General features: G+C 41.1%; 2 protein-coding genes and 1 long non-coding RNA gene across 3 annotated transcripts; 2 read left to right on the top strand and 1 right to left on the bottom strand.

Annotated features, from left to right (window-relative positions):
- The first annotated feature begins 14,064 nt into the window (after positions 1-14,064).
- LOC117542018 lies at positions 14,065-15,480 on the top strand. The gene is made up of 2 exons (XR_004568364.1): positions 14,065-14,130; positions 14,544-15,480. It is a non-coding gene; the product is annotated as an uncharacterized LOC117542018 (long non-coding RNA).
- A 1,449-nt stretch (positions 15,481-16,929) lies between these two features.
- Positions 16,930-19,392, top strand: selenok (selenoprotein K). Its single transcript, XM_034209590.1, has 5 exons — positions 16,930-17,051; positions 17,554-17,644; positions 18,271-18,345; positions 18,780-18,875; positions 19,038-19,392. Exons 1-4 carry the CDS (start codon positions 17,033-17,035, stop codon positions 18,868-18,870), a joined length of 276 nt encoding a protein of 91 aa, XP_034065481.1. The 5' UTR covers positions 16,930-17,032; the 3' UTR covers positions 18,871-18,875; positions 19,038-19,392.
- Positions 19,393-19,586: 194 nt separating this feature from the next.
- actr8 (actin related protein 8) lies at positions 19,587-25,247 on the bottom strand. Its single transcript, XM_034209589.1, has 13 exons — positions 24,755-25,247; positions 23,993-24,163; positions 23,757-23,867; positions 23,033-23,137; positions 22,731-22,904; positions 22,498-22,591; positions 22,222-22,354; positions 21,859-22,012; positions 21,591-21,686; positions 21,292-21,432; positions 20,886-21,198; positions 20,252-20,415; positions 19,587-20,091 (listed from the first exon to the last, which is right to left on the bottom strand). Exons 1-13 carry the CDS (start codon positions 24,887-24,889, stop codon positions 19,948-19,950), a joined length of 1,935 nt encoding a protein of 644 aa, XP_034065480.1. The 5' UTR covers positions 24,890-25,247; the 3' UTR covers positions 19,587-19,947.
- Between the last annotated feature and the right edge of the window lie 233 nt (positions 25,248-25,480).

Here is a 25,480-nt window from a genome sequence, read left to right as displayed (position 1 = left end):
TGGGGTCAAAAGTACATATTTCCCGCTGAAATTATGCAGAGTAGAAGTAGAATGTGGAGTTAAATGGAAATATTCCAAAGCAAAAGTGCTCAAAACAGTAAGTTATCAAAGCCCTTGGTGGGGTAGGTAATTCTCTTCAGAAACACTTTTTGTTATATTCCATGGAATGCTCTTAACATCCTGATAGCAATAAATACATTAAATGCTTTGACAATAAATACATTAAACTATTTCATCTGTGGAAGCCGTGGCGCTGTAAAAAGCACGACCAATCATCTGAGCCGGCCCGGCTAAAATAACTGGATGGCCTACCTGCCTGTCAGCCTTCCATCTCGTGCACAAACATATCTCGTGCTCTCATTGGTCATGTGCGCGTTCGTGTGTGTTGGAGGAGGGGCTCTGTAAGGAAGTCTGAAGGAAGGGGCAGATTTTTTTCGGCTGCGTACTTTCAAATTCTAGCGCACTCGAGCTGGTTTCTCCATTCTTATCTACTCTACCTTTAAGTAGCCTAGATGAAAACAGGAAATAGATGATGCTCTTATGTTAAAAAGTGTCACTTACACATGGTCTGCATTATTTAGCTTCTTGCATTTATTTGTTTCACTGACATGTATTTAGTTTTCTTCTGCATTACTTGCACATTGGCCTTGCAACATCATCTGCGCTATTCTATTCTACTGTTTCTTCTTGCGCTGTCATTATTTTTAAAAAAAAGTGTTTAATTGTTTTGTGTCCTATACCAATTGTTGGAGCTATATATATATATATATATCTCTTTATATTATTTAATAGTTTAACATTTATTTTCTTGCTGTTTATAGTGTTTATTATTATCATTTATTTATATGTATTCTTAGTTAGCGTCATAAATTAAAGTAGTTTCTATGCTTTTATTTTGAAGGCATGTTTTGGGCACTGGGTGATTAGAGCACCTGGTGTAATTGTATATATTGGAGACAGGTGGGTGGTGGGAGCCAGAGCACTAGTAGGCAAACGGTTTTTTACCAGGGTGTTTCAAGCCACACAAAGGAAAGCCATAGGAAAGGCTTAAGGAAAGAGATCTAGGAAACCTGTTCATTGTTCTTTATTATTGGAATAAAATGCACAAATGGAGGTTCTTGTCTGGACTTGGATGATCATTGCCCTGCGTAAGATCCGCTAACTAGTGCCTCGGCGGCTGTTTTAGTTCTATAGGATTTTGGCCGCTACACCAATGTTGCAAAGTTGGAGGAGCTTGGGACTCAAGATTTTCATTGCCATTTCTACACCGTAGCTTCTGTGCATATGGCAATAAAGCCTTTGAATCTAAAATCTTGAAATGCAAATGTCCAAAATGTAATGACATGTTCAGTTCGTCTATCAAGTCAGTCAACATAATGAAAGAAGCAGGTGCATGAAGTTACATGTTAAATTAATGAGTAACTGTGTATTCTTGCATAGAATTTCAAAGAACACTCCAGGAGGTCATCATTTGTATCAATTCTATTTGTTATGCATCCTCTCTGAGTATAGGAGTAGCAGCTGGGAAGGAAACTTCATGATGCAATTTGCAGAGGGCAAAGAGTAGAGGTGAGGAGAAGGTGAGGAGCGATGGATGGGACAACCTGAGGTGAAGGAAGAAGAGGACAGACAACTGTACGGAAGTGACCTTGCTGAGGGAGAAGTAAACTGCCACTGGAGGGGTCAAGAGGTCAGAGTCCGGCCTTTAGGGGAATGATCCCGCACCGTGTCCTCATGAATCATCATGGCAGCTTATAACTAAGTGTATGTGTGTAGTATTCCCATATGCGTTTATTAGTGTGTTTGCTCGTGACACGAGTGCAGGCCCAGTTTCTTACTGATTAATGAAAAGCACTCTCCTTTAGAGCTCAGAGGTTAAATTCTTCTACTGGAAACATTTAGATACTCAAAACGTTTTCAGACACCTGGGAGCCCACCCTACGCAAGAAACAAGAAAGAAATACGTCCTGGATTGCAAAAAAATCCAATAATGCTTCAACAAGTGTCCATCCTTTTACACACACAAATCTAGTTCAAACCGGAGAGACGTGATGTAAGAATTACATATTTATTGTTTACACGTCATATGAATGAAATGATTGCCATGATAATACAACAGGAGAATGTAATGGTTTTTGGCGATTAGGCCCCGGTTTGCAGGATAATCATTCAGGAGGGAAAGAACCGCTCCGATGAAATCCCCGGGGTCTAGACACTGGTGGTGGTGATGAGTAGGTGAGACCGGTCTGAAGGAGGAAGGTTTAGCTTTGTCCTGAAGGAGACAGGAGGCGAGAGGGGTGGAGGCGGGTTGCGTGTGATCATCTGCAATGACAACTGACAGGGAGGAAGAGCAGGCATTTAAGGAATTTAGCATGTGCAGCGATTGGCTGCTGAGGGGTGACGCCCTCGTATTTAATGAGGGGGGAAGGGAGCCATAGAGTGACGTGTAAGTAACTCGTGTTAGGTCTTCCTTATTGAACTTGCGCTAAAGCTTTCATTTCAAACCGGAGAGACGTGATGTAAGAATTACATATTTATTGTTTACACGTCATATGAATGAAATGATTGCCATGATAATACAACAGGAGAATGTAATGGTGTTTGGCGATTAGGCCCCGGTTTGCAGGATAATCATTCAGGAGGGAAAGAACCGCTCCGATGAAATCCCCAAAACCAGTGAAGTATGAAATACTGAGATGAACTGAGTTGCTTACCTTGTGGGGTGACTGGTGATCTGGGAATGAAAGATAATAGATTAACATATGTAAGCGGCATTGGGCCGGAATCACTGCCGGAGCTTACGGGTCATGCTGAGACTCTGACTGCCGAAATCAGTGCCGGTCTTATCTGAAAACGACCTGCGGGTCGCCTGCCTGGCTAGCAGGGCTTGACTACGCCGCCCGAAGGTCGAACGGTTTTGTTTTGTAACTGACACCGAAGTGTACGGTGGCCCAACGTCCACGACACCGAAGTGTATGGTAGCCCGAAGCTACGACACCGAAGTGTACGGTGGCCTTCCGCCATGCCTGACTTCGCAGGATATATATATTTTTTTTTTCTTCATTACTCTTTTTCTCTTTCTTTATTTTTCTTTTTCTTTGTTTTGTAACTGACACCGAAGTGTACGGTGGCCTTCAGCCACGCCTGACTTCGCAGGATATATCTTTATCTTTTCCTTCTTTACTCTTTTCCTCTTTCTTTATTTCCTTTGTTTTGTAACTGACACCGAAGTGTACGGTGGCCCGAAGCCACGACACCGAAGTGTACGGTGGCCCGAGTCCACGCCTGACTTCGCAGGACATATCTTTTTCTTCTTTACTTTTTCCTCTTTCTTTATTTTCTTTGTTTTGTAACTGACACCGAAGTGTGCGGTGGCCCGAGTCCGTACCTGACTTTGCAGGATATACATTTTAGGCTGGATTTAGTGAGAACTTGCTTGAGGTAAAAATTGACGGGGCCATGACCCTGCGAACCACTCTCCCTGGAAGAAACCCCCAAAACCCACGGATGGGCGGCATCCGTGAAGAACCTCATTGAGTCAGAGGAACGCACGAGGCCATCGTAAAAGAAAGTAACTCCGTTCCAGTGGGCGAGCAGGAGGGACCAGAACCGAAGGTCTGAGCGGCAGCCTTCGTCTAAGAAAACGCAGTCATGGAGGTTGTCGACCGCTGATGCTGCGTCCAGGAGGCGGGAGATGAACGAGCGCCCCTGGGGGATGACGTGCATGGCGAAGTTGAGGTGTCCGAGAAGGGAGAGCAACTGTTGTTTTGTGATAACTTGTTGCTCGCAGTATGACTTGGTGATGTCCCGGATGCGCTGCAATTTGTCGGAGGGGAGAGACGCCTTCATGTCTATGGAGTCGAGGATGATGCCTAAGAACTCTAAGCGTGTGTCGGGACCTAACGTTTTCTCTTTGGAGAGAGGGACACCTCACTCCTGAAGCAGTGTTTAAGCTTGGCCAGTGAGATCCCTGAGCTGTCCTGTGGCGGGTTTATGGGGAGGAAGTCGTCCGGTAGGTGAAGGACGGAGGGGATTCTGACGATGTTCAGCAGGATCCAATAGAGCGCTTCCGAGAAGGAATTGAAGATGCAGGGGCTGCTTCTGCACCCGAAGGTCAGGCGAACGGCGAAGATAGAGTTTGGACTCCCACTTAATACCGAACAAGTTCCACTGAGACGGATGAATGGGGATGATTTGAAGGCATCGGTAATGTCCGCTTTGGAGAGCCGAGCTCCGTGCCCTGTGAACTTGATCATCTTTATTGCATTATCCACTGAGGCATAGTGAAGGGAGAACTGATCTGGAGGGATGATGCTATTGACGCTGCAGAATGGGCCGGAGCAGGGAGCGGACAGATCGAAAATCAGCCTTTTATTTACGTGTGGCTATTCCGATGGGATTTGAACGGAACACTGAGAAGGGGGAGGAGCTAAAAGGACCGATTATATATCCTTTGAGAAGTTCTTTGTCGATGAGCTGGGAAACTATGTTGGGTTCTTTAGCGGCTGACTGTAAGTTTCTTGCTACGAAAGTCACTGTGGGAGATGGGAGGACCCCTACCCTGAAGCCTTGGGAGAGCCCTGACAGGAGATAGACAACAAACACGGAATCTGTAGATAGCGCAGCTGCTAGCTGAGGGATGTTAATGGGAGTGGAGAGGTGATATTCCAGAATGTTTTTAGTTATTTATTTATTTTTTGATGTTTCTGGCGCAGAGCCACTGTGACGGCCCGTCCACACGGTGGCGTGCGTTACAGCTTCCAAACGCTTCTGCCCATTCACTTTGAATGGGGTGACGTCACTTTTAGCAGAACTGTATTTTGGGAAGCGACGTAGAGCGTTTGCTGGCGTTGCTCGCTTCAAAAAGTTGAGCAATGTTCAACTTTTGGCACCTCGGCAGAAGCGTCAGCCAATGAAATCCCGTTTATGCAAATCTGCCAGTACAAGCGCTAGCCAATCAGACCGCGTGTATGCTGGGAGAGACTACGCAGGTCATTTCCTCATATTCCAAAAATTTGAGGGAAAATTCATTATGGCGGTAGTGAATCACCCGGTGCTGTATGATCAGTCTCTGTTCATCTACCGGGATACAAACCAGAGGAGCGAGGCATGGAGGGAGGAGGCAGAGACAGTGGGTGAAACTGGTAGGTTTTCGCCTGTTGGGGATTTTATTTTTTTATTTTTTCTTCCAGTTTACTTAGTTTTAACATTGCTATTGCTTTGTGTGTCGGGGGCAAGAGATTCATGTGATTGGTTGTTGCTGCTGTGCGGACCAGTAGCGTAGGCAGAAATGTACTTTAGGGTGGGCCTGTAAAAATATAGGGTGGGCCAGATTTTTCTTCTGCGCATCAGAAACTAACCACAATCCCGCCGGTACCGGTGGCAGATTACTTTTAGAATACTTCCTTTCTTCTCTTTCCTCTTCTTCTTATCTTTTCTTTTTCCTCTTCTTTTTATCTTTTCTTTCTTCTTTCTCTTTAGAATACTTTCTTTTCCATAACAGATGGGTATGTTTTGGTGAACGGGAGACACGTATTTTACTGTTTTAATGGCTTATGAAGAGCACAAACACAATATTTTAGTGTCATTCTGGACAGCTCTCTCATCTGCACCGCACATAAAAAGAAAAACTCACCCAGACTGCATTCTTTGTACAGTCTTAAAACCTTTCCTTGGAAAAGTTTATGCATTGTAAGGTGTCCTTGGGTGCTTTGAAAGGCGCCCCTAAATAGAATGCATTATCATTATTATTTATTATCTGAAACGATGTAATAACTTTTAAAACTTTTCCCAGTTACTTGCCCCATGCATTCGGCAGCAGCAGGCCATTCAGTTAGATTTGATCCCGTTATAAATGTCATCATTTCGACAATAAATAAATGCTACATAAACGTTATCTTCCACGTTTTATCTAAACATCTCCGTTTCTACCTTCCAATATGTTTTGAAAGAGAACTCTCTCTCTCTCTCATCTGCGTGCGGGGCGGGGCCTCACGGACACGCTGCATCTCTCGCTCGCAGATACGCTGCAGCGCTGTGCACACGGTTCTGCCGGTAATGAATATTACATATTGTGAGGAAACTTTCCACCAATAATTCCAATAAGTATTCACTTCAGGTTTACGAAAGTAACTGCACTCAGATTACTCGTTTTCAAATGTAACACCAGCTGAATATACTGATTTTTTTTTTCTTTTTCTGATTACGTAACACCGTTACATGTATTCCGTTACAACCCAACCCTGTGTAAGGGTGAGTGCAAACATTTTCGTTAAAACTAGTACCTGAGTGCAACGGAAGTTGAAGCTCCTGTGGCGGAGTCTTCCAGAGCCTGGAGGCGAGCATCGATAGCTATCATTACATGGAGCTAGCCAGGGATTGCAGGGAGCCGGCCGCGCTACTCTCCATAAGGGGTGTGTTAGTGACGCTCCCGGACTGGCGAGCCTGAGAAGGGGTGGATTTTTTGGAGGGGGACGGGATTCTGGAGGGCTCGACTTCCTGCCCTTTTTTACCTCCGCGGCTGCGGCCTCGTCCTGCTCTCTGGGGAGCTGACTGGAGCTGCTGCCCCGGACTGGGGAGCTACGCTGGAGACCTGGTCCGAGAGCTCTCGCAGCTGAGAGAGAGTGAGGCCTGGGGCTGTGGGAAAGCCCTGCTGCAGGAGCCGGGCGATGAGGAAGTCTGCCTCTGTTGATAAGCCGCTGTGGGGAGCCGAACCGGGATCGGAGACTTCCAGAGAAGGTTCGTGTTCCGAATTGTCCGAGTTGGACATCTTGAGCTAGTTGTTTCTTACGGTTTTTCTCACGAGAAGGAGTATTGTATTGCAACTACCATTGCGTGTGATCATCTGCAATGACAACTGACAGGGAGGAAGAGCAGGCATTTAAGGAATTTAGCATGTGCAGCGATTGGCTGCTGAGGGGTGACGCCCTCGTATTTAATGAGGGGGGAAGGGAGCCATAGAGTGACGTGTAAGTGACTCGTGTTAGGTCTTCCTTATTGAACTTGCGCTAAAGCTTTCATTAGTAGGTATTATTCCTCAAAAATGTGCTCAGGGTAATAAAAAAGCGAGAATTGTTGATCTGGAAACAGAAATAAAAACCTATTAAAAAAAGTGCAACAAAGTACTTCATATAGACATAAACATTTTAATATAAATTGACGTTTTTTTAATGCTATTCTGATGCTTCAAGGTTGTGTTTGTTTCCAGATCAGTAGCAGTTAAAAATAACACTCTCTCCTCTTACAGCATCTGACGGGTGAGGAGTGAAGTGTCTCTAACGCCTATCGACCGAGTTAACTGGGGCAGGTCTCACCTCCCTCAACTCTCTCACTTTCACTTCCGTCTTCTTCACTTCCACCTCCCCCATTTATCTCGCTCTCCTTATGTGTTTGTTATTTTCACAGGTTGAAATGTTTCCTAGAACAACATTAATATTGACAAAGGCACTGTACTGTATATGTGAGTGAATTTCCTCAAGGAGATATTTCACTCACAGCTGTGTCTAAGCTACAGATAGATGTTTGAACGCAGAGTCCATGAGACTCTGTGGAATGTCAGGCTGATGTGTCGTCTGATTCTCTAATCCCACAGAGAAGGCTTTCTTTGTTCCTGAATATTCATATCACCTCCATCAGTCTGCCAGCAAACACACACACACGCACAAACACACGCACACGCACAACCACACACGCACATACACACACACACACAAGGTAGTAACCTATATGAGAAGATAACGGCAGGCCTGATCATTCCGATGGCTTTCAGGTCATGTGTCACTGCTGGAGCGTTGGGGGGGGTTGCTAACCGGTGATGATGATGGAGAGACAAGAACGAGATTATTAACAATCAAGAGCGTGAAAAAAACAGAAGGATACATGAATGGCATGACAGAGAAGATGAGATTGAGAGACTGAGTGATGTGAGTAGAGATATTTAATTACACTTCTGACTCAAATTAACTTATCTTGTCAGTCACCCACCACATACTGATTTGTCTCTAAAAGAAAATTCATGGTGTAATACCATACACTGCCTCTCCTCAGAATGCTGCACATTTACTTTCACCTTTTTTTTTTAACTCAATCCTTCCATTTGCCCAGTTAGCTACATTACACAGAACAATAAAATACAAAGTAAAACGTTAAAAAGAAAATCAAGAATTAAATGAAGTACTAAAGACAGCAACAACAATTAAAAATTGCAAACTACACAAATACTGTGTGCTAGTAGTTTTCCATCTTTTGAGATTTTACACATTTTGTTGATAATATGTTTGTACTTTTACTATGTGGAATTTTAAGTGGGAGCCATTTTTTTCACTTACGTTTAACTTCAAACGAAAACTTTATATTTGGGATTTGTTCTTTGAATTAATTGGGTTTGTTGAAAAAAAGACAAAGCACAGGCCCTAGGCAGCAATACACAGTTATTTGATAAGATTAACACCAACAATCCCAGCCCTAGGTACATACATTCACATAGAAAAGACAAGAAGCACAACATTTACTCCTTCTGTTTCTAACTGTTGATTCTCCCCTTCTTAATTTGTTTAATCAGTTGTCCACTGTTTCCTATAGGCCATCATTATCCAGCCTTGTATATACACAGAGCCCAGTCCCAATCCCTTCAGGCAGTTTCCTTTCTTTCCTCTTATCAGTTGCAGCCAAATATTAAGTCGAGAAACACAGAGCAGCCAAGTGACGTCTCATATCTAATCTCCAAAAACCATTAACAGCTGAAGTCCACTTAGCTGCGGTAATAATAATATGCACTCCTCAGACAAGGAAGGAAACTAAAAGGGACCAATGTTTACATTAACGAACACCTTACGAAGAAGAACGCGGACATCGCAAGGAGAGCACGTATACTAAGGAAACAAAACAAGATTCAAGCAACATGGTCGACAAATTGTAAAAAATGTATCAAACTAAATGGATCAACAGCAGAGATGGCGAAAATTCTCATTATCCGGGAAATCACCGAGCTAGATCAGTTTGAGGAATGGAACATCAAAATCAACATAAGGTAGGCCTAACTGAATAGCTACACACTGAAATGAACACACTAAGAACACCCATGATAAGCTTGGACAAAAACCACTCACCTGCTGAATATGAAAAACTGGACTTGAAATGTTTCAAATACACGGAACATAAATCACAAGACATTGAAAAGGATATTGACCCTGAATTATTTAGGAGCCAAATCATTAATGGTTATGAACAGGACCTGTAAAATCCCATTTGTTGTTATTTCTTGTAATTGTAAAGGTAATTTATTTCTGATTGTTTTGTAAAAAAGCAAACAAATTAACAAGACAAACATGTCGCTGATGACGATGACCTAATGTTTTATTTATAAGACAAATATATGCTAGAGGGGGTAGGACCAGAAAAGTTTGTTTAAGCTTCTTCTTGCCCCTGTTGAACAGACTATTTGAGAATTATTATTATTGTTTTTTTTTAATTATTTGTACTTTGTTATAATTATTAATTAGAGTGAGAAAAAAAAGGGGAAAAAAGAGAATATATATATTATTGTTGTATGTTTTTGTTTCTGACATGTTCAATAAACTGACTAATGAACTAGGGAGGGGAAAGAGTTTAATGAAAGAAAGAAAGAAAACCCAACAGTCTGCTAACATTCCTCTCTGCTCCTCATCATGTTCTCCTTGTTGCTTATTTTTCCATTCCCTTCTCTATTAGACTAGACAAATAATCTCACTTTAAAGCCAAAACCTAGCCATGCCCACACACATATACTTTATGTGTTGGTGTGTGTTTCCTATGTGAGGACACATGATTATCTTATTAGTAGCTAATGTGTTAATGTCCGTGTGTGCACAGACTCATACACTGTCAACAACCCATTTTCCCTTATTCTCCTATAAAGAAGTATATTTTAACATCCCATACTCTTAAACGTGACTTGTATTTGCCTGTTTAAAAAAATATGATGTAAAACGCAGACCAGGAGAGAGAAGCTGTAAAAGTAAAATAAGATTAGATAGGATTATATTAAAAGTCTAAATTATAATAAATCAAAATTAAAACCAATTAATTTCAAATATTTGTTTGTAAAGCACCATGGCCACCATGAGGCAGAATCATTAACATAGGTATTGTATACAAATAAAAGAACAATTACATATATGTAAATAGTATGAGATATAGCAAATATATATGAAATACTAGAATATAATACTTTCGTTTTAAAAAAGGTTAAATTCAGTTTTAGCTTTTCTTAAAACTTTGAAGCGAAGTTGCTTGTCTTGTTTCGGATGGGACTCCAAATGTTTGAACTTGTTTCCATATATTCCATCATGTAAAGGGGTGACCGTGTTGAGAGATCTCCTTATTTTGAGAGGACCTTCCAACTTTAGGCCAAGGGGTGTGAAAAGTATTCAACACTAATGGACTCACCCATTAAAGCCTTGTGAAAACACAGTCTAAGTGGAGGAACAATAGCAAATGGGGACTGTGTGTGTGTGTGTGTGTGTGTGTGTGTGTGTGTGTGTGTGTGTGTGTGTGTGTGTGTGTGTGTGTGTGTGTGTGTGTGTGTGTGTGTGTGTGTGTGTGTGTGTGTGTGTGTGTGTGTGTGTGTGTGTGTGTGTGTGTGTGTGTGTGTGTGTGTGTGTGTGTGTGTGTGTGTGTGTGTGTGTGTGTGTGTGTGTGACCTGCAATTCATAGTGTTTGCATGCACACCTGTATGTAAAATGTGAATGTATGAGTGTGTACATTTCAGAGTACACAGCGATTTCAGAGTGCTATCAAATTCTTTGAAATCGTCAGCAGATCGTAGCAACGAGCCTCGCAACGAGCCTCGCAACTTCCCGACCAATCAGAGCACACTGACACTGGGCTCACAGGGAGGGGGGGCAGGAGCTCCAACAAGCCGTTTAGGACAGAGAGCGGTGAATACATATACTTTACAGAGATGCTGTATGAGAAACCAATGTGAGTTTGGAAAATTGCACAGTATAAATCTATTTTAGTAGACCTCAACAATGGAATTATGATCAGTAGAAATGGCCATGACATGGGCCCTTTAACACAACTGAGTGACTCATTTTGAGAAATGTAAATGAATGCAACGGTTTCAGAACAAGTGGATCAACTGCCGAAATGCACCCACAGAGTAACTTGTAAACCACAGTTGTAACTTTGTACTGGAAATGTATTTTACCACTATGACTATCTTGCACTACCCAGAGCACTATTCACTAACTTCAAAAAGCACCAACAATGATATACATTTTATCACAATTGTGTTTCATATACAAAGGTAGTTTAAATAGCCTTTCAGCCCGAATTTCTCTAGAAAAATGGTTTGCTCTGCTGTATGTTTCTTAATGTTTGTCCTGTAAAATCGAGAAAGTCTCCTGCTGGTGATGTGACTGTGTATTGAGATGTTTGAAAGAAACTGAATTGTGGGCATTTGTGCTTTAAAGCATAGAGACCCCCCACCCACTTAAAAATAATAACTCTCTGACCTCTGTAAAACTCTCACAATCTGTCTCTGCTTTTCTACTTAACTTGCTCAGGTTAAACCCTAATCAGAAAAACACACACCAAAACCACAAACAGTAAAATCTCCTATTCACGGTAATGACTGAAAACTCACAAAAGAGGTTGAAAACAACAGGCTGTAATAAAAAATATATTCTTGTAACAATCTGATGACAGCCTTTCTGAACATCCTAACTTCCTGACTTGATTATCATACTAATACAAGAGAATGGTTTGAAAATGTCATCATACCAAAGCACATTTATTTAACAGTCTATCCAGTAATAGGCCACATCCCTGCACATGTAGGAGCATCTAATGTGAGATTCAACACATTTCAGTTGTTTAGAGAGTATGCCAGGCTTTAATGTGTAATCTTGTTAGTGTGCTTATGGTACAAGAATCAGTATGTCAGACCGCAACACTGTGTATCTTAGATTTTCTTGTCTGGAAATACATGAAACCTGCATTACATGCTTTATTTTATTTACCGAGTCAACCATAGCGATGCCGTAATTACTGTCAGCGTTAATAACGTGAATGTAAATGATCCGGTTTTCAGGAGGTATCCAAATTTAGAATATAAATACTGTACTTTGCATGATGTAAAAAGTATGGCGTATTTTTCCTTTAACTTGAGGTAGACAACTCTTGCACACTTGGCACACACAGACACAAAGCATTGATACCTATGAAAGATATTTGACCCAAGTCAAAAGATAGAAAGAGAGCAATGGAAAAAGAGACAAAAAGTGCAGAGTTTTTCCCTGTGGAGCTTTACTAACATTAGTCTGCATTAAACTGACAACTGGCACCAATCCATTACATCTTCATGTATCTGTTCACGGGTTAGAGGATTGCAGAGAGACATATAAGTGCTGACCTTGGAAGAAAACAATTATGGAAGTGGGAGAAGTTAAAGTTATTTATCAAGCTGAAGACCACAACTTCATCTCACCATGTGTTCTAGTTGAATCCTTACAAATGCATAAAAATACACATTTAAATGAGGATAAATACGCGTAATTAATAGACTCCTTACCAGCTCATGTCACAATTTGGGATGACTGTTCTAGATGCTATTTTGTGTGAACTTTGACCTCTCAGCATGGGTCAGCCTTCAGAAGCACAGCCCTGTTTAGTCTGAACTTTTGACCTCTGACCTTTACTCTGAGGCCATGGCCATCAGAAGCAGCAGCATAGAGGAACACCAAGCAGGGGACAAGCTGCTTCAAAGAAGCACAGCCTTCCGACTTTTTAGGATGTTTCTTTTTAAATCATTAGTCTTTACCAAAGGGGCGTCTGGGAACAAAAAGGGCTCATCGTGACGTGGGGTCAGAAAGGTCCTTATCAAAATGAGAAATAGTATATTATCGCTGTGAGATTGTTAAACAGAAGGCAGCCCAGTCATTCACTATTTCATATTTTCCTCATCATACAGTCTCTGCTGCCCTCTGCTGGCTCTCATATAGAACAAATATTAGTTTTCCCAATTTCTTTTGATTAAGTTTTGTAAGAATCAATAACTTCAGTTTTGTGAAACCAGTGGCATCTGTCTGTTTTTGGGTTCAGCATTCAAATGTTTTTGTCCAACGCATTGTTTTGCGTCTTTGAGTTTCATGAAAAGCGCTATAAAAGTCCCATGTATTATTATTATTATTATTATTATTGTTGAGGGGAGAAGGTATTTGGACAACATCACTAAATGTTGATAGATTTGTTCTCTTTTGCAAATAAATGAAGTGCCAACGATCTAAGTGTACATACAATGAAACCAAATAAATGTGATTATATTTAATCAAAACTAAACCTATTAATGACCATATTCACATTACTATTTAAGAATTCATTTTATACCAATGTCACAAAGTCACACAGTGAAAAGCCGCATTTATACTGTGTAATGATTTAATTAAGAGAAAATACATTTGCGTACTCAACCAGGTCCGTCTTCTGTCTTTTTCCTTTGGTGGATCATTGTTCTGACCACAAGTTGTGCATTCGCATATCTGTCGGGATATGTTGACCTTTAACCTTTAGTCTGGGTCATGGCTATCAAAAACATGTGAGGACTGACCTTTTTTATTTTATTCATATGTACCCCATTGGGTATTAATCATAAATAAAATAAATAGTTGATGCCCTATGTTATAATATTTAAATATATGTAAAATGTACATAAAGATTCAAAGGTTTTATTGTCATATGCACAAAGCTACAGTGTAGAGATGGCAATGAAATTATTCTGACCTGAGCTCCTTCAAAAATGCAACATAAAAAGTAGTGCAAAAAGTATACATGTCAATAGAATATGGGATATGTACAAGAACAGAATATTAAATTAAATAATGTAAAAAAACATAGTTTGTCTACCTTTCCCCTGTACCATCAAAACATTTAGAAAATGTTTAGTACAGTTAGTGCCACTAAGTAAAGATTATATTTTTAACTACTCATTAAAAAAATGGTATGCCATATGGTAAAATAATGGGAACAACTGTTGCCATGGGCCATTATTCTGAAAACCTCCGGCCGGAAGTACTTGTTCTTTCCCCGGTGGACACAAACCATGATAAAGTAGCGGTGTGTGAAGGCTGCATACTTTGTACAATTGTATCTGTAAGTAAAACACCGTAAACTGTCCCCATGCCAATTGTTTCATTCTGTATTCAAATGGTACCACTGCGTTCTGAAAACGTATGTTGTTGATGGAGGCTAATGGAGCAGGCATTACCTGACAAACGTTAGCCTTAAAATGACAGCATCGGAAAATAAACCAGCGAATAAACTGTAAAAAAAAAACAACAACAACTAATTAGGGCTAATGAGCTCGTGGACGTTATCTTTGTGTATCTGCTGCTGGGTTATTGTTCTGTAAAGTTAAATGTCTCTGTAATGTTAGCTGTCACACGGTGGTTCTCCTGTTACAGTTCAACATCTACCTTATGCAAATGAATGTTGTTGTGTCACAGATATATTTTTAAATGTTGCTTTCTGGCGTTTCTAATTGTCCCTTTTTCATGCATTTATAGACACAATGGTGGGTGTTCTCCTCCCTTGAATAATGGAAACCCCATTTAACAGAGGACTTTGGAGCCATACGTAGGAATTACAGGGCCAGCCTGCCTAGGCTCCAACAGAGACTGTCAACACATATCAGTGTTCAAAGTAGTATGAGTGATCTTACAGAGTTTGAAAGATGCCAAATTGTTGCTGCACGCCTGTCCGGTGCATCTGTCACCAAAACTGCTCAGCTGTTTAATGTGGCAAGAGGAACAGTCTCCAGGGTCATGACTGTATACATCAAACATGGACGAACAGCATCCGCAAAGAAGAACAGTGGGCGCAAGTCTAAGCTCACCGAAAAGGATAGACAGATACTTCTGAGGATAGTCGATGAGCACCCTGAGTATACAGCCTCAAAGATAACCTCAGAGTTAAACAGACATCTATCTCACACTGTCTCAGTGAAAACTATACGGCGAGAGCTTCACAAAGCTGGTATTTTTCGAGGAGCAGCCAGTCGGAAAACAGAGACCGAAACTGACGGACTGGAGTCAGATGAAAACATTGATAAAACTGAACCTGACAAAGAGTCTGGCGTACAGAAACCTGGTGGAGAAAACACAACACCTGATCTACAAACAAGTGACAAAGAGTTTGGCACACAAATCTCTGTGGGAGACAATTTAATATCTGAACACCGGGCTAGTGTCGAAGATTACAACAAAGACACATCTGAAAAGAGAATAGATCCTGCATCACAAATCAGTGAAGAAGAGTACACACACACCTGATGAAGAGAGCACAGGACTTGAACCTCTGAACAGTTAAAAGGACTAACTTGTTGCGTTTCAGCATTTCTAATCCACATTGGTCATGTTAATGGAAAACCACAGAATGCCTTCATCTCTTTATCTGCCAACTGTGTCATGCGATGGCTCTGATTATTAAAGCGTGTTATATGTATTATTTATTTCTGCATGAATTACGTATATTCAGGCTTTTCTCAAGCTTTCAATTAAAAATGTTTACTGGTTTACAAGAAAACATAACTGTAGACTTTTACCTAATAGTTTAAAATATACATACTTTAGATGCTTTACAGTATATTATATCGATCAATGCAGCACACTAGATGTATTATTTATAATGAAGCAACACATTTGCATTGGTTCCTGATCTTTACACCAACTCTAATGTTAGGTGATATCTGCTGTTTTACCATATTTGATAGTGTTATGCTGGGTGCTTTTGCCTTTTTGAGGTTATATGTATCAGGAAAACCTGATTAAAAAACAAAGCAGCACCTATCGTAAGATATTCTGAAAAACATTTACAACATTTCAGGTTCTGCATGGTATCTCCATAACGTTTCTTCTAAGGTATCTTAAAGGGGTTTGAAAACAAACCCAAACTCTGACTTTCAGAACTTCCCTTTAGTAAACTACGGGGTGGTGCAGATCAGGCACTTTGGTCTACTTTTTGAAATGTAGATGTTGTGCACCTGCACTACTCTTTACTGTTGAGGCATTGAGTGATAACTGAAGGTCTTGTTAACCCTTTGCTTTTGAATAATACATTTCACCTATATAGCACTTGCTTGTACTGTCTGCAGGGGTGATAGTGGGACAACATACAGCATGTGATGTTTTTACTATTTATTTAAACATTACACTGAATCAAAAATGTCTGTTTGTTTGTTAAAGAGATTATATAAAACTGGTAGTTGGCAGAAAGCATTTGATGATGTTAAAGCTCTTCTCACTCTTGCTTCAGTGTTTGCAGCTCCCACTGTAAGTGAATGCCAGCAATACAAGTGCTAGTGCGTTATATAATAGAATAGCTTAAGGCTGGATATTCACCTGATGTTCACTCCGGATCCAGCTACGTCTTCTTCCTCAGTTTCACAGACTGAGGAATCTCACTCTTCACCCACATGGTTTCACTTACCTCTTTGCTAACTTGTCCCTAATAGTGAATATCACGCAAAAAAAACCTTTTTGAATACTGATGAATCATGAATTGATTTTACTAAATGTTTTCAACTAAGATCATTTCAGTAATATTTTAAAAGCGTCCATGTTATGTGGCCTAAAATGAAATTTGAGTGCACCTTCTATTTTTCATAAATAGTTGAAAATTCAGCCACTTTTTTTGTTGAAAATTCTTGGATTGTTTTAATAGTTTCATGTGAACTAATGACTCCAAATCAATGCATACCTGTATTTTTCCGGGGAAGTAGGTACAAACCTCTTTTTAAAATGGATTATTGTGTTTTTTCTTTCTCATAGGAAAATTGTTAAAACAATTCAGCATTATTTTTGACTGAGAAGTCTCGTCTCTTTTCATTTAAGGACATGCCTCGTTTTTATTTGAATAGGTATGTTAGCAAAACGTATTTTAAAGCCCCAATATGTTGTACATCATTTATTTTTGTGAACGTCTGAATGACGCAACCGGAAGTACATCTGCCAGTTGTAAACACAGCTGATAAAGCTGTGTTGTTACTTTCTAAAAGATGGTGTACGTGTCTAACGGTGAGTGGTTTGCCTTGTCTCTTCAACCTTTTTCTCATCTTCAGAGTAAATATTTAGCTTTTTTGTCTACAGTGTTTCTTTGTTAACCATTTCCACTGTAAACAAACCACTTGAATATACAATGTGTAATTGTAGCAGAGCTTTAGGCTACATTAAGCTAACTAACAGCTAGCTCGTTAGCAAGCCTAGCCTAGCTTGATCTGCGCAGCATGAATAACTGCTCAATGTATCAAGCGGGTCTTAAACAAAACGATATATTAGTGTTTCCCTCCATTGGTCAGCATATCATCTCGGGTTGTATTACAGTAGGAATAAGGCGATGTTACAGCCCCGGGATCATGTTGTGAACGGTGTCGCTCTGATTTAGCTTGTAGCCTGTTTGTATTGAATGCTAGGATAATGGGTACATCCGGGTAAACCATTAACTTGATTACACTCTTTGTTTTGAATGTGAATATCCTCACAAATGTATTTGTCTGATCCACCTCTCTATGTATCTCAGGTCAGGTGCTGGACAGCAGGTTACAGTCACCATGGCGACTGTCCCTACTGGTCGACTTCTTCTGGGGAGCAGTGGATTTTATCGGCCTGTTGTGAGTGCCATTATGTATGATATATGAAATGTAATCAAACCTCACTACAACTTTGTTCATTCTCCACCTATATCTCTACTAGCTGGAGGAATATGGGTTTCACATGTTGATGCTTAGCTTACATTATTTCCGCAAGTTAAACTAGTTCCCCAAGTCTGAGTTCCTCCTGTAGGTTTTGATTTGGAGAGACTGTGATCTAGATTAAACATGTGGGTAGACACAGCCTTTCATAACAGAGCCCATTGCTCTGAAAATATTTGGTAAATAATGAAAATTAAATTATCTTTTTGAATCTCTTTTTAAATTAATCAATTCTAATGTTTTGTCATTTTTATCCTATTCTATTCTTTAAGTTTTTCTTACCGTTGTTATTTTTACAACGGGGAAAGTGGTTGAACTGTAAACTAATTACAAGTCTTAGTCTACAGCCACACTGCTATCTCCTAGGGGCTTGTTAGCATCCTCACAATAACAATATTTATATGCTGATGTGTAGCTGGTATAATATTTACCATATTCATCATCTTAACTATGCCATGTTTATTTCATGTATCTTGTCATGAAACAAATAACTGATTTAAATACTAACGTTTTTGTATTTTCTGATCTTCTTTGTTTTCTACCAGTTTTAAGTCGATGATAAACCCTGACGTGAGAAAGGATGGAAGCGGTGTTTTGTCACGCTTCAGTGATGGCAAAGGGTAAGTCCCTGGAGCATTGAAGTCCCCCTAATCTGATGGTGGCAGTGCAGTCTTTGTGGTAGCATGTACTTGCCAGTATTCAGGAACTAGTTCAGATTTGTTTGTATAGGTATAACCATGTTTTGGTTTTTTCTGTCTTTGGATCCATGTTTAAAACCCATGTATTTTAAACTCTAAAGGAAGTCCTGACCTGAGAGCTGCAGATTCAAACACCTTCTTGCACTGTTGATTACTACAGCAGCAGCAGCAGTTGAATGTATTGCAGCATAGAGTCTTGTGTATTTCAAGAAGAGAGTGTTGGCATGTATATTGCCCTTGTATAAATGTTTCATATCTATTTTAGGCAAGCAAATGAAAAAAACAAAAACATTTGTAGTACCTTGCTCTTACCTAATTTCCTAATGTTCTCACTTTTCTGTTCCTTGTGTTTTCAGTCCTCCAGGTCCCCCTGGTGGCAGAAAACGAATGGGAAGAATAAACCACGGTGCAGGACCCAGCTCTCCACCAATGGGAGGAGGAGGATGAGGAAGGTGAGGATTTTTAAAAAAAAATTAAACATTACCTTCTATCTTTGGAGCCTGTTTCACAAAAGGGACATTAAGGATTTATTCAAACAAATTGCCTAAAAAACGTAGTTGAAGGAAACATTACTCCGTTGCCTTTAATCGCCAAACCCCGTCTTCTCTCTTTAGGTAAACGCCTACACATTCAGTGTAGGCGCGGGGCTTTGCACAGTGTCTGTTTGCTGAGAACCTCAAAGGACGATGGTGATGTCACAGTGCTGAAGCCCCTACTCTCCGGCTGCCGCTGCCAAAAGCAGTTTCTTGACGCCTTTCTGGGAATACCTACATGTAGGGGCCAGAATGGCCGATACAGCAGCCATCCACATTATTTCCTCTCTGGTTTCCCCCCTTCACATTCCTCTCACACTGAGAGATGTGTCACTGACTTGTCTGTTATGATCTTCCTTTCTGGGTATCATAAATTAGTCTGTCTTTGTTTTGTATCCTTCTGTCTGAATAAAGATGTGCAGATGTTTAAACATGCTACTACCGAGTTTGTCTTGTTCTAATACTTTCACACTAAAGACTAAAATAAGAATAGAAAGAAATGTTGCAGAGCAGGTTACCATGTTTTAAAAGTGTTGGACGTAATGCAAACAACCTTGCGTTTCAATTCAATATGTTCAATACTCCAAGAAAGGTGGATTAGGTTTTTTCCAATCACATGCAACAATTGTGAATGAAGTGAAATGGGTTTATTTACATACTTCCAAACGTCTCTAAAGAGAATCATTGCAGTATTATTTACAGAACACAATTCAAGACTCAAAAGTTACAACGACCTCATCTGTGTTTCTGAAGGATGAAACCAAAGATGTAAAACACAATTAAAAAAAAGATTGTTGAACAACATAATGTTAGCAGTGTAGTCATTGTGAATTCCACAACACTGTTGTCTTATTCTGAGCTGCCAAGTCTCAATGTTGGGTTGAGCCTGAAAGCACCCTATGTAGACTGAGCACTGAGGCTGCTGCTCAGCTAACGTGTGCTGCTCACTCTACGTCTCCCGTGTGTTAGATTCAAGTCAAATCTGTTGGTTTCACCAGACAAAGGCAGCTCTCTCGCGAAGCATCCGCACACCAAAGCGCTGCCACTCCCTCTGATGGATCCACATCTCCTGGGTGGTGTCAAGACACGCCAGCACTGCTCCACCCTTCCACGATATCAGCCTAGGGTCCATGTCCTAGAGCACGTGCACATCAAAATAGTACATTATAAGAGCTGCTTCCTGCACACATCTTACTATCGCCCAACGTATGACATAAATGGAGATGAATGAAAAATGAAGTCCCCTCCCGTGCAATTGATAATTTTATTCTGACTTTGTGAGATTTCCAGGTTACCTTTGGCCGCGTTATAACTTCCACGTTGTCTACCAGCCTTCTGAATGAGGGCGGCATCTTGTTGATGATGCGGTGAAGAAGAAACTCCTGAGCGCCAGGAAACATGAGCCCTCCTCCCACCACCAGGATGGAGCTGTACATCTTGCGTTTGGTTTCGTCCGATGCTTTTAAAATAAAGTAAAAACAAGATGAGCCACAACGGGACATCCTGAGCAACATAAAACATCCAATGTTCTTATGGGAGAGTCTCAAGGGCCAAGCATAAGGGGGGAATGAGAAGAGGGATGTTAATCTGCACTTGGAGAATACAATAAAATAAATGCAAAAGTGTTACTATTAGTCAAAGGCTTGAGAAAAATTGGAGAAAACAGATTTTTTTTAAACTCAGATGAAATGTTGAGAACAAACTTGACATTTTGGGATTAAAGTCAATCTTTGGAGATGTTCTTTTTGCGCTTATACTGCCGATTCGACATTATTTGCAACATTTCAACTTTATTCTCGAAAGCAAAATAGAAAATCTTCCTTTGTCAATGCTTATCCACTTAATAACTGACCATAACACTCTTTCCACTTCTTTTATTTTCCCCTTGTTTATTTTTTTTACTTTATTGAATCCTCTGTCCATCCTTACCACAGCAGTCGATGCTATGCAGGATGGCCTTATCCAGTCCCAGGGCCTTGCTCTCAAACTGGCTCATGATGGCAGTCTTCCTCGAGAGGTTAGCAGATGGGGGCTCTTCCAGCTCTCCTGCCCCCATCAGGCACTCCCCCTGCGCAGTCCCAAACTCCGTCTCCCCCTTCATCCCTCCTGCACCGCTGCCGCCACTCCCACAGCCCCTGCCCAGGTCAGAGGGCTCCCCAATCCCCCCCTGAGCGCTCATCTCCCCGTCCAAACCCCCACCCGGCCTGGAAATACCCTTTCGGTCTGCAGCAGATTTGGAGGACTGGTGGACAAAATGGTAGAATTATAAATAACAAAAGAAAAATCACAGAGACTCAAACTCAGGAAATGATTATATAATAATTATGTGTGTTACCTGGTCCTGTTTGCTCTGTGTAGCCAGCAGGTAGTGTTCATCATGAGGATCCTCAGAATCGCCTTGGGAACGGTACTGAAGCGATGTCATCTTCTGACCTACAATGCCAAATGTGGTCGGGTAGAAAAGACCCATGGAGGCCTGAAACATGCATACACAAAATGAGCCAATCACACAAAGAGGGGGGAGGGAACACACAAATAGAGCCATAGATAAAAAGACATTTCAGTTGCTAGAGACAGAATAAAGTAAAAAAGATCCAATGCTAATGTGAAACGCATATTATCCAACCTGCGTACCTGTAATTTCTCATCCCCTAGTCGAACCTGATAGAGAAGAGCTGGGGCTTCTGGGAAACGTGTCTGGAATTCATGATCTTTAAGTCCTGATATGTCCTATTAAGAAAAAGAGAAGGAAAAACACATTTCTATCCGTATCTGAAAAGCTGCGCATTTCTCTCTCCATTCTTGAGCACGACTATGGCGATCCAAAATAGACACAAAGGTGTGAACGACTAACTGAAACTTTTTAAAGTCGCGGAAACCCCCACAGATGACAAACACACACTTGGTTCAGATGGCAGAAGGTGTCCTTGAGATGCTGCAGGAGCTGACAGTCCAGTCTGCTGGACAGCTGACAGTCTCTGTAAGGAAAGCCCGCCCTCTGCAGGAGCCAGAAGAACGTACGGGTCACATCTGAGCCGCCGTATGCCAAACACAGCCTGCAACGTCAAGAAAACAGAACACATCAGGTAATATTACAGTCTCTGTAATGTCTCAGTGGGAAGTTTCTCAAAATGTGCAGTGTATTTTAACTGATTTGGACTCATTGGTCTTATGTGTAAAAGGGAGCATCGAGATGCAACTATAATATAATGATGATGAATTAACTAATTAACAGATTAAACATAAAAGTGGTTCATGGTCCCACCTGGAGTTCCGGTGGGACACTCCGTCCTCGACACAGCACAGACTGGTCTTCTGGTCCCCAACATCCACCACACAAGCACTGCTGCACCCACTGCCAAATGTAGCACTCACAGACTCCTGGTGCACGATGATCGCTATTGAACACACACACATAAAAGGACAGAGATAATGTAAGGTCAAGAGAGAATATTGAATAGTTCCTGAACTACCCTGAATAGACTTTGGCAGAATATAACAGTGAATATGTTTGTTTTTGTTGTTTCCTGCTTTGAATTACCTGAGAAGCCCATATTAAGCAGCAGCATGTTGACAACTTCTTTGATGTGCGGTCTGTTGTAGATGTCGGGGACCAGCAGGATGCATCTGTAATACTGGAAACCAGTCATGTAAGAAATAAACGTATTCCACTATCAGCATAGTCTGTTAACATTTTCATTATTGTCTACCATCTATCAACTTTGCTCCTCAGAAGCAGGTGATATTATGAAGTGGGGAGGAGCTTTGTTCTACCTTTAGGTCTTTGAGGGGGATCTCCAGTTGCTTCTGAATAACGTGACTCCAGATCGTCTCGAGGTCAGCCAGGACGGCGGTCAGTGAGCCTCCGGGACCGGCGTGAACGTTAAGCTGACCTCTGACTATAGGCCAGTGGATGTTGTAACAGTCAGAAGGATTCACATAAACAGCCTACATGATGGAAGGGTGGGGTATGGCCAGAGAAAACAAGGAGAAAATGGCATAAACAGACAAGACGTTTAGGGAAATAAAGTTGTAAATGTTTTGTTTTAAAGGAGCGATCAGTCACATGCACTCACCTCCTCTCCCACCAGATGTGGAGGCTGGTGGGCGGTGTTGGTCCACTTCACCCTGTAGCTGCTGTCCAGTACTGCTGGACGGATCTGACAGTTATAAGACCTGGCCTTAACACACACAAAACAATTATTATTTAATCAGCGTTAGACACTAGACCTACGCAAGGATTATTCATTATACCTAAAATTGTTCATTCTGACTACAAATTCCAAAAAGGCTAGAAACATCCGCGAAGTAAAACAACTTTTTCCTTAAATGGAGTCTGGTAGCTTTGGCAAGAGTGTAAAAACGGCTTCAGTTTTGCTTCGGAAAAGGTTGTCTAACTGCAAGTTAAGAGTGGTGAAGATATAGAATGTAGCGTACACTTAAACTGATATAATTTAGGTAGGACACATACGTTTTGCTGCTTCCCCTGTCCACAGCAGTACATTGCTTTAGTGACGGTACTTCAGTCTGTTTCTCTAAACTGGGGTGTGCTCAATCTACTGTACACTGATATGGATAAGTAACTCCTACAAACCCATTTAAAATGATTCCCTTAAATCGACCGCTTTATTTACTCTCAAACTCTACATGCAAGCCATGCAGCCAAAGGTGCTTCACATTTCTTCCAAATAGGAGAAACATCACTTACACCTGCACTATGTTGTTGTATCCTGTTGTTGTTGAATATCGCACTATTATATACAGTATCTGTAACAGTTCTCTATCTTTTATAACACACACCTGTTCAGCGGACACCGGTGTCCTCCGCACTCCATTGGACATCTTCTTGGACCAGATGGCCTGTTCGACCATTTTAAGCCCATTCTGCCTCTGCTCATTACTCTCTGTTTTCTGTCGCACAGGAAGTAGAAGCGATGATGGTACATTAACAGATGTGAAATTGAATATGAGTACAACAGAGTAAGATACAGATTAAAAGACTGAATCGTGGGTGTATGTGATCATGAGTGACTAACATTTAGACCATCTCTCAACAGCCAGGCATCTTCATATTTGGGCTGTCCAGTTTGCTTGTGTCTGCGAGCGATCACATGAGGAAGTATAATGGGAAGAGTGTCCGTAGCTCGCCCAATGCGGAGTGTCCTTGAACCAGGGTGAATGACAATGATGAAATTGCTCTGAATTTGCTGTAAAAAAAGAAAGACGGAGAGAAAATCAGGAGTATAAACACATATGCATGTCTTGCACAAAGCATCGGCATTGATATTATCATATAATAACAGAGCTATTGCTCTGTGGGCCTCTAATGGGCCCACAGAGCAATATAGTAGGCCCAACACTGATGTTGGGTGAAAGAAGCCTGGCTCACAGTCAGCCGTCCACTTCATCCTAAATGCATGGTTTGAGTAAGGGATTTGTGCAGTACTGAAAACTTCTTCCAAACCAAAAGGCAGGAACCAAGTAAAAAAATGTATCTGAAACATTGCATATAAGCGTTACACTCCTGAGCTCTGGTAAGTGTCATCACTTACACATGTTTATAGCACATGCATATGTTTATAGACCACATATTAAAATATAAATATTCAACTGTGCATAATTAAATTGTACATTCTGTCTTGAGTATGTTGTATTGTTGAGTTCAAGTAGGCTAACTGATATTAAGCCCCTGTATATGCACGTTAAAGCTATAGTGAGTTTTAGAGATTGAGAGCAGGATATTCGGATACTTTATAGGAATAAGAAGTATTAATAAGACACAGGATTCCCCCTCTTACCTCCTGAAGGGGGTCCGGGATGGCCGGAGGAGCGATGGGTCTTTTCACCCCGCGTTGTTGCTCCTTCTCTTTCTCCTTGTCTCGTTCTTTTTCTTTCTCCTTCCCGTTGTCCTGCTCTTTCTCAGCCTGAGTCATGGTTTCTGATAAGTTAAGTCGACTAAAAAGTCAGAAATGGTGAGTAGCAACCACCCTGTGCTCGTGATATGCTTTACAATGCGACCCCAAGCGTGGATCTTCCTCTGAATAGTAAATTGATGCAGCAGTAGATTTCACTTCCGTGTTTGATCACGTGGTACAAACTAACGATTTCTATTTGTGGAAAGATGTGTTTACTTGACCCTGCCTCTTGTCTGTGCCAGCTGCAAAGCGCTCCGCTGTCAAACCATACTGTCTATGGTTGCGTTCCGATAATCCAAAAATCAGCTCCTAATTCTAACCCTATCTCCTATTCCTTGACTTCTGAGTGAAACGTCACGGGGTTAAGGGATAGTCGATAGGAGAATTCAAAAGGACTTAGAGACTGCGGTACTTTAGAGAATCCGAATGCACTTTCACTATCCGACGTGTTTATGATGCGCCAGCGGACGTCATTTTGTGCGTCTGCTGCTGTGGGGAAACGATGGAAACTACAGGTTTCTATACAGCGGAGTGAGCGGACTACAACATGGATGTATAATAAGAACGACGGACTCATCTAGAGACTCTGCACCGTGCTCTGATGCTGTT

Source organism: Gymnodraco acuticeps, unplaced genomic scaffold, assembly GCF_902827175.1.
Source record: "Gymnodraco acuticeps unplaced genomic scaffold, fGymAcu1.1, whole genome shotgun sequence".
NCBI classification, from domain to species: Eukaryota; Metazoa; Chordata; class Actinopteri; order Perciformes; family Bathydraconidae; genus Gymnodraco; species Gymnodraco acuticeps.
This window is presented reverse-complemented; position numbering and strand designations above follow the sequence as displayed.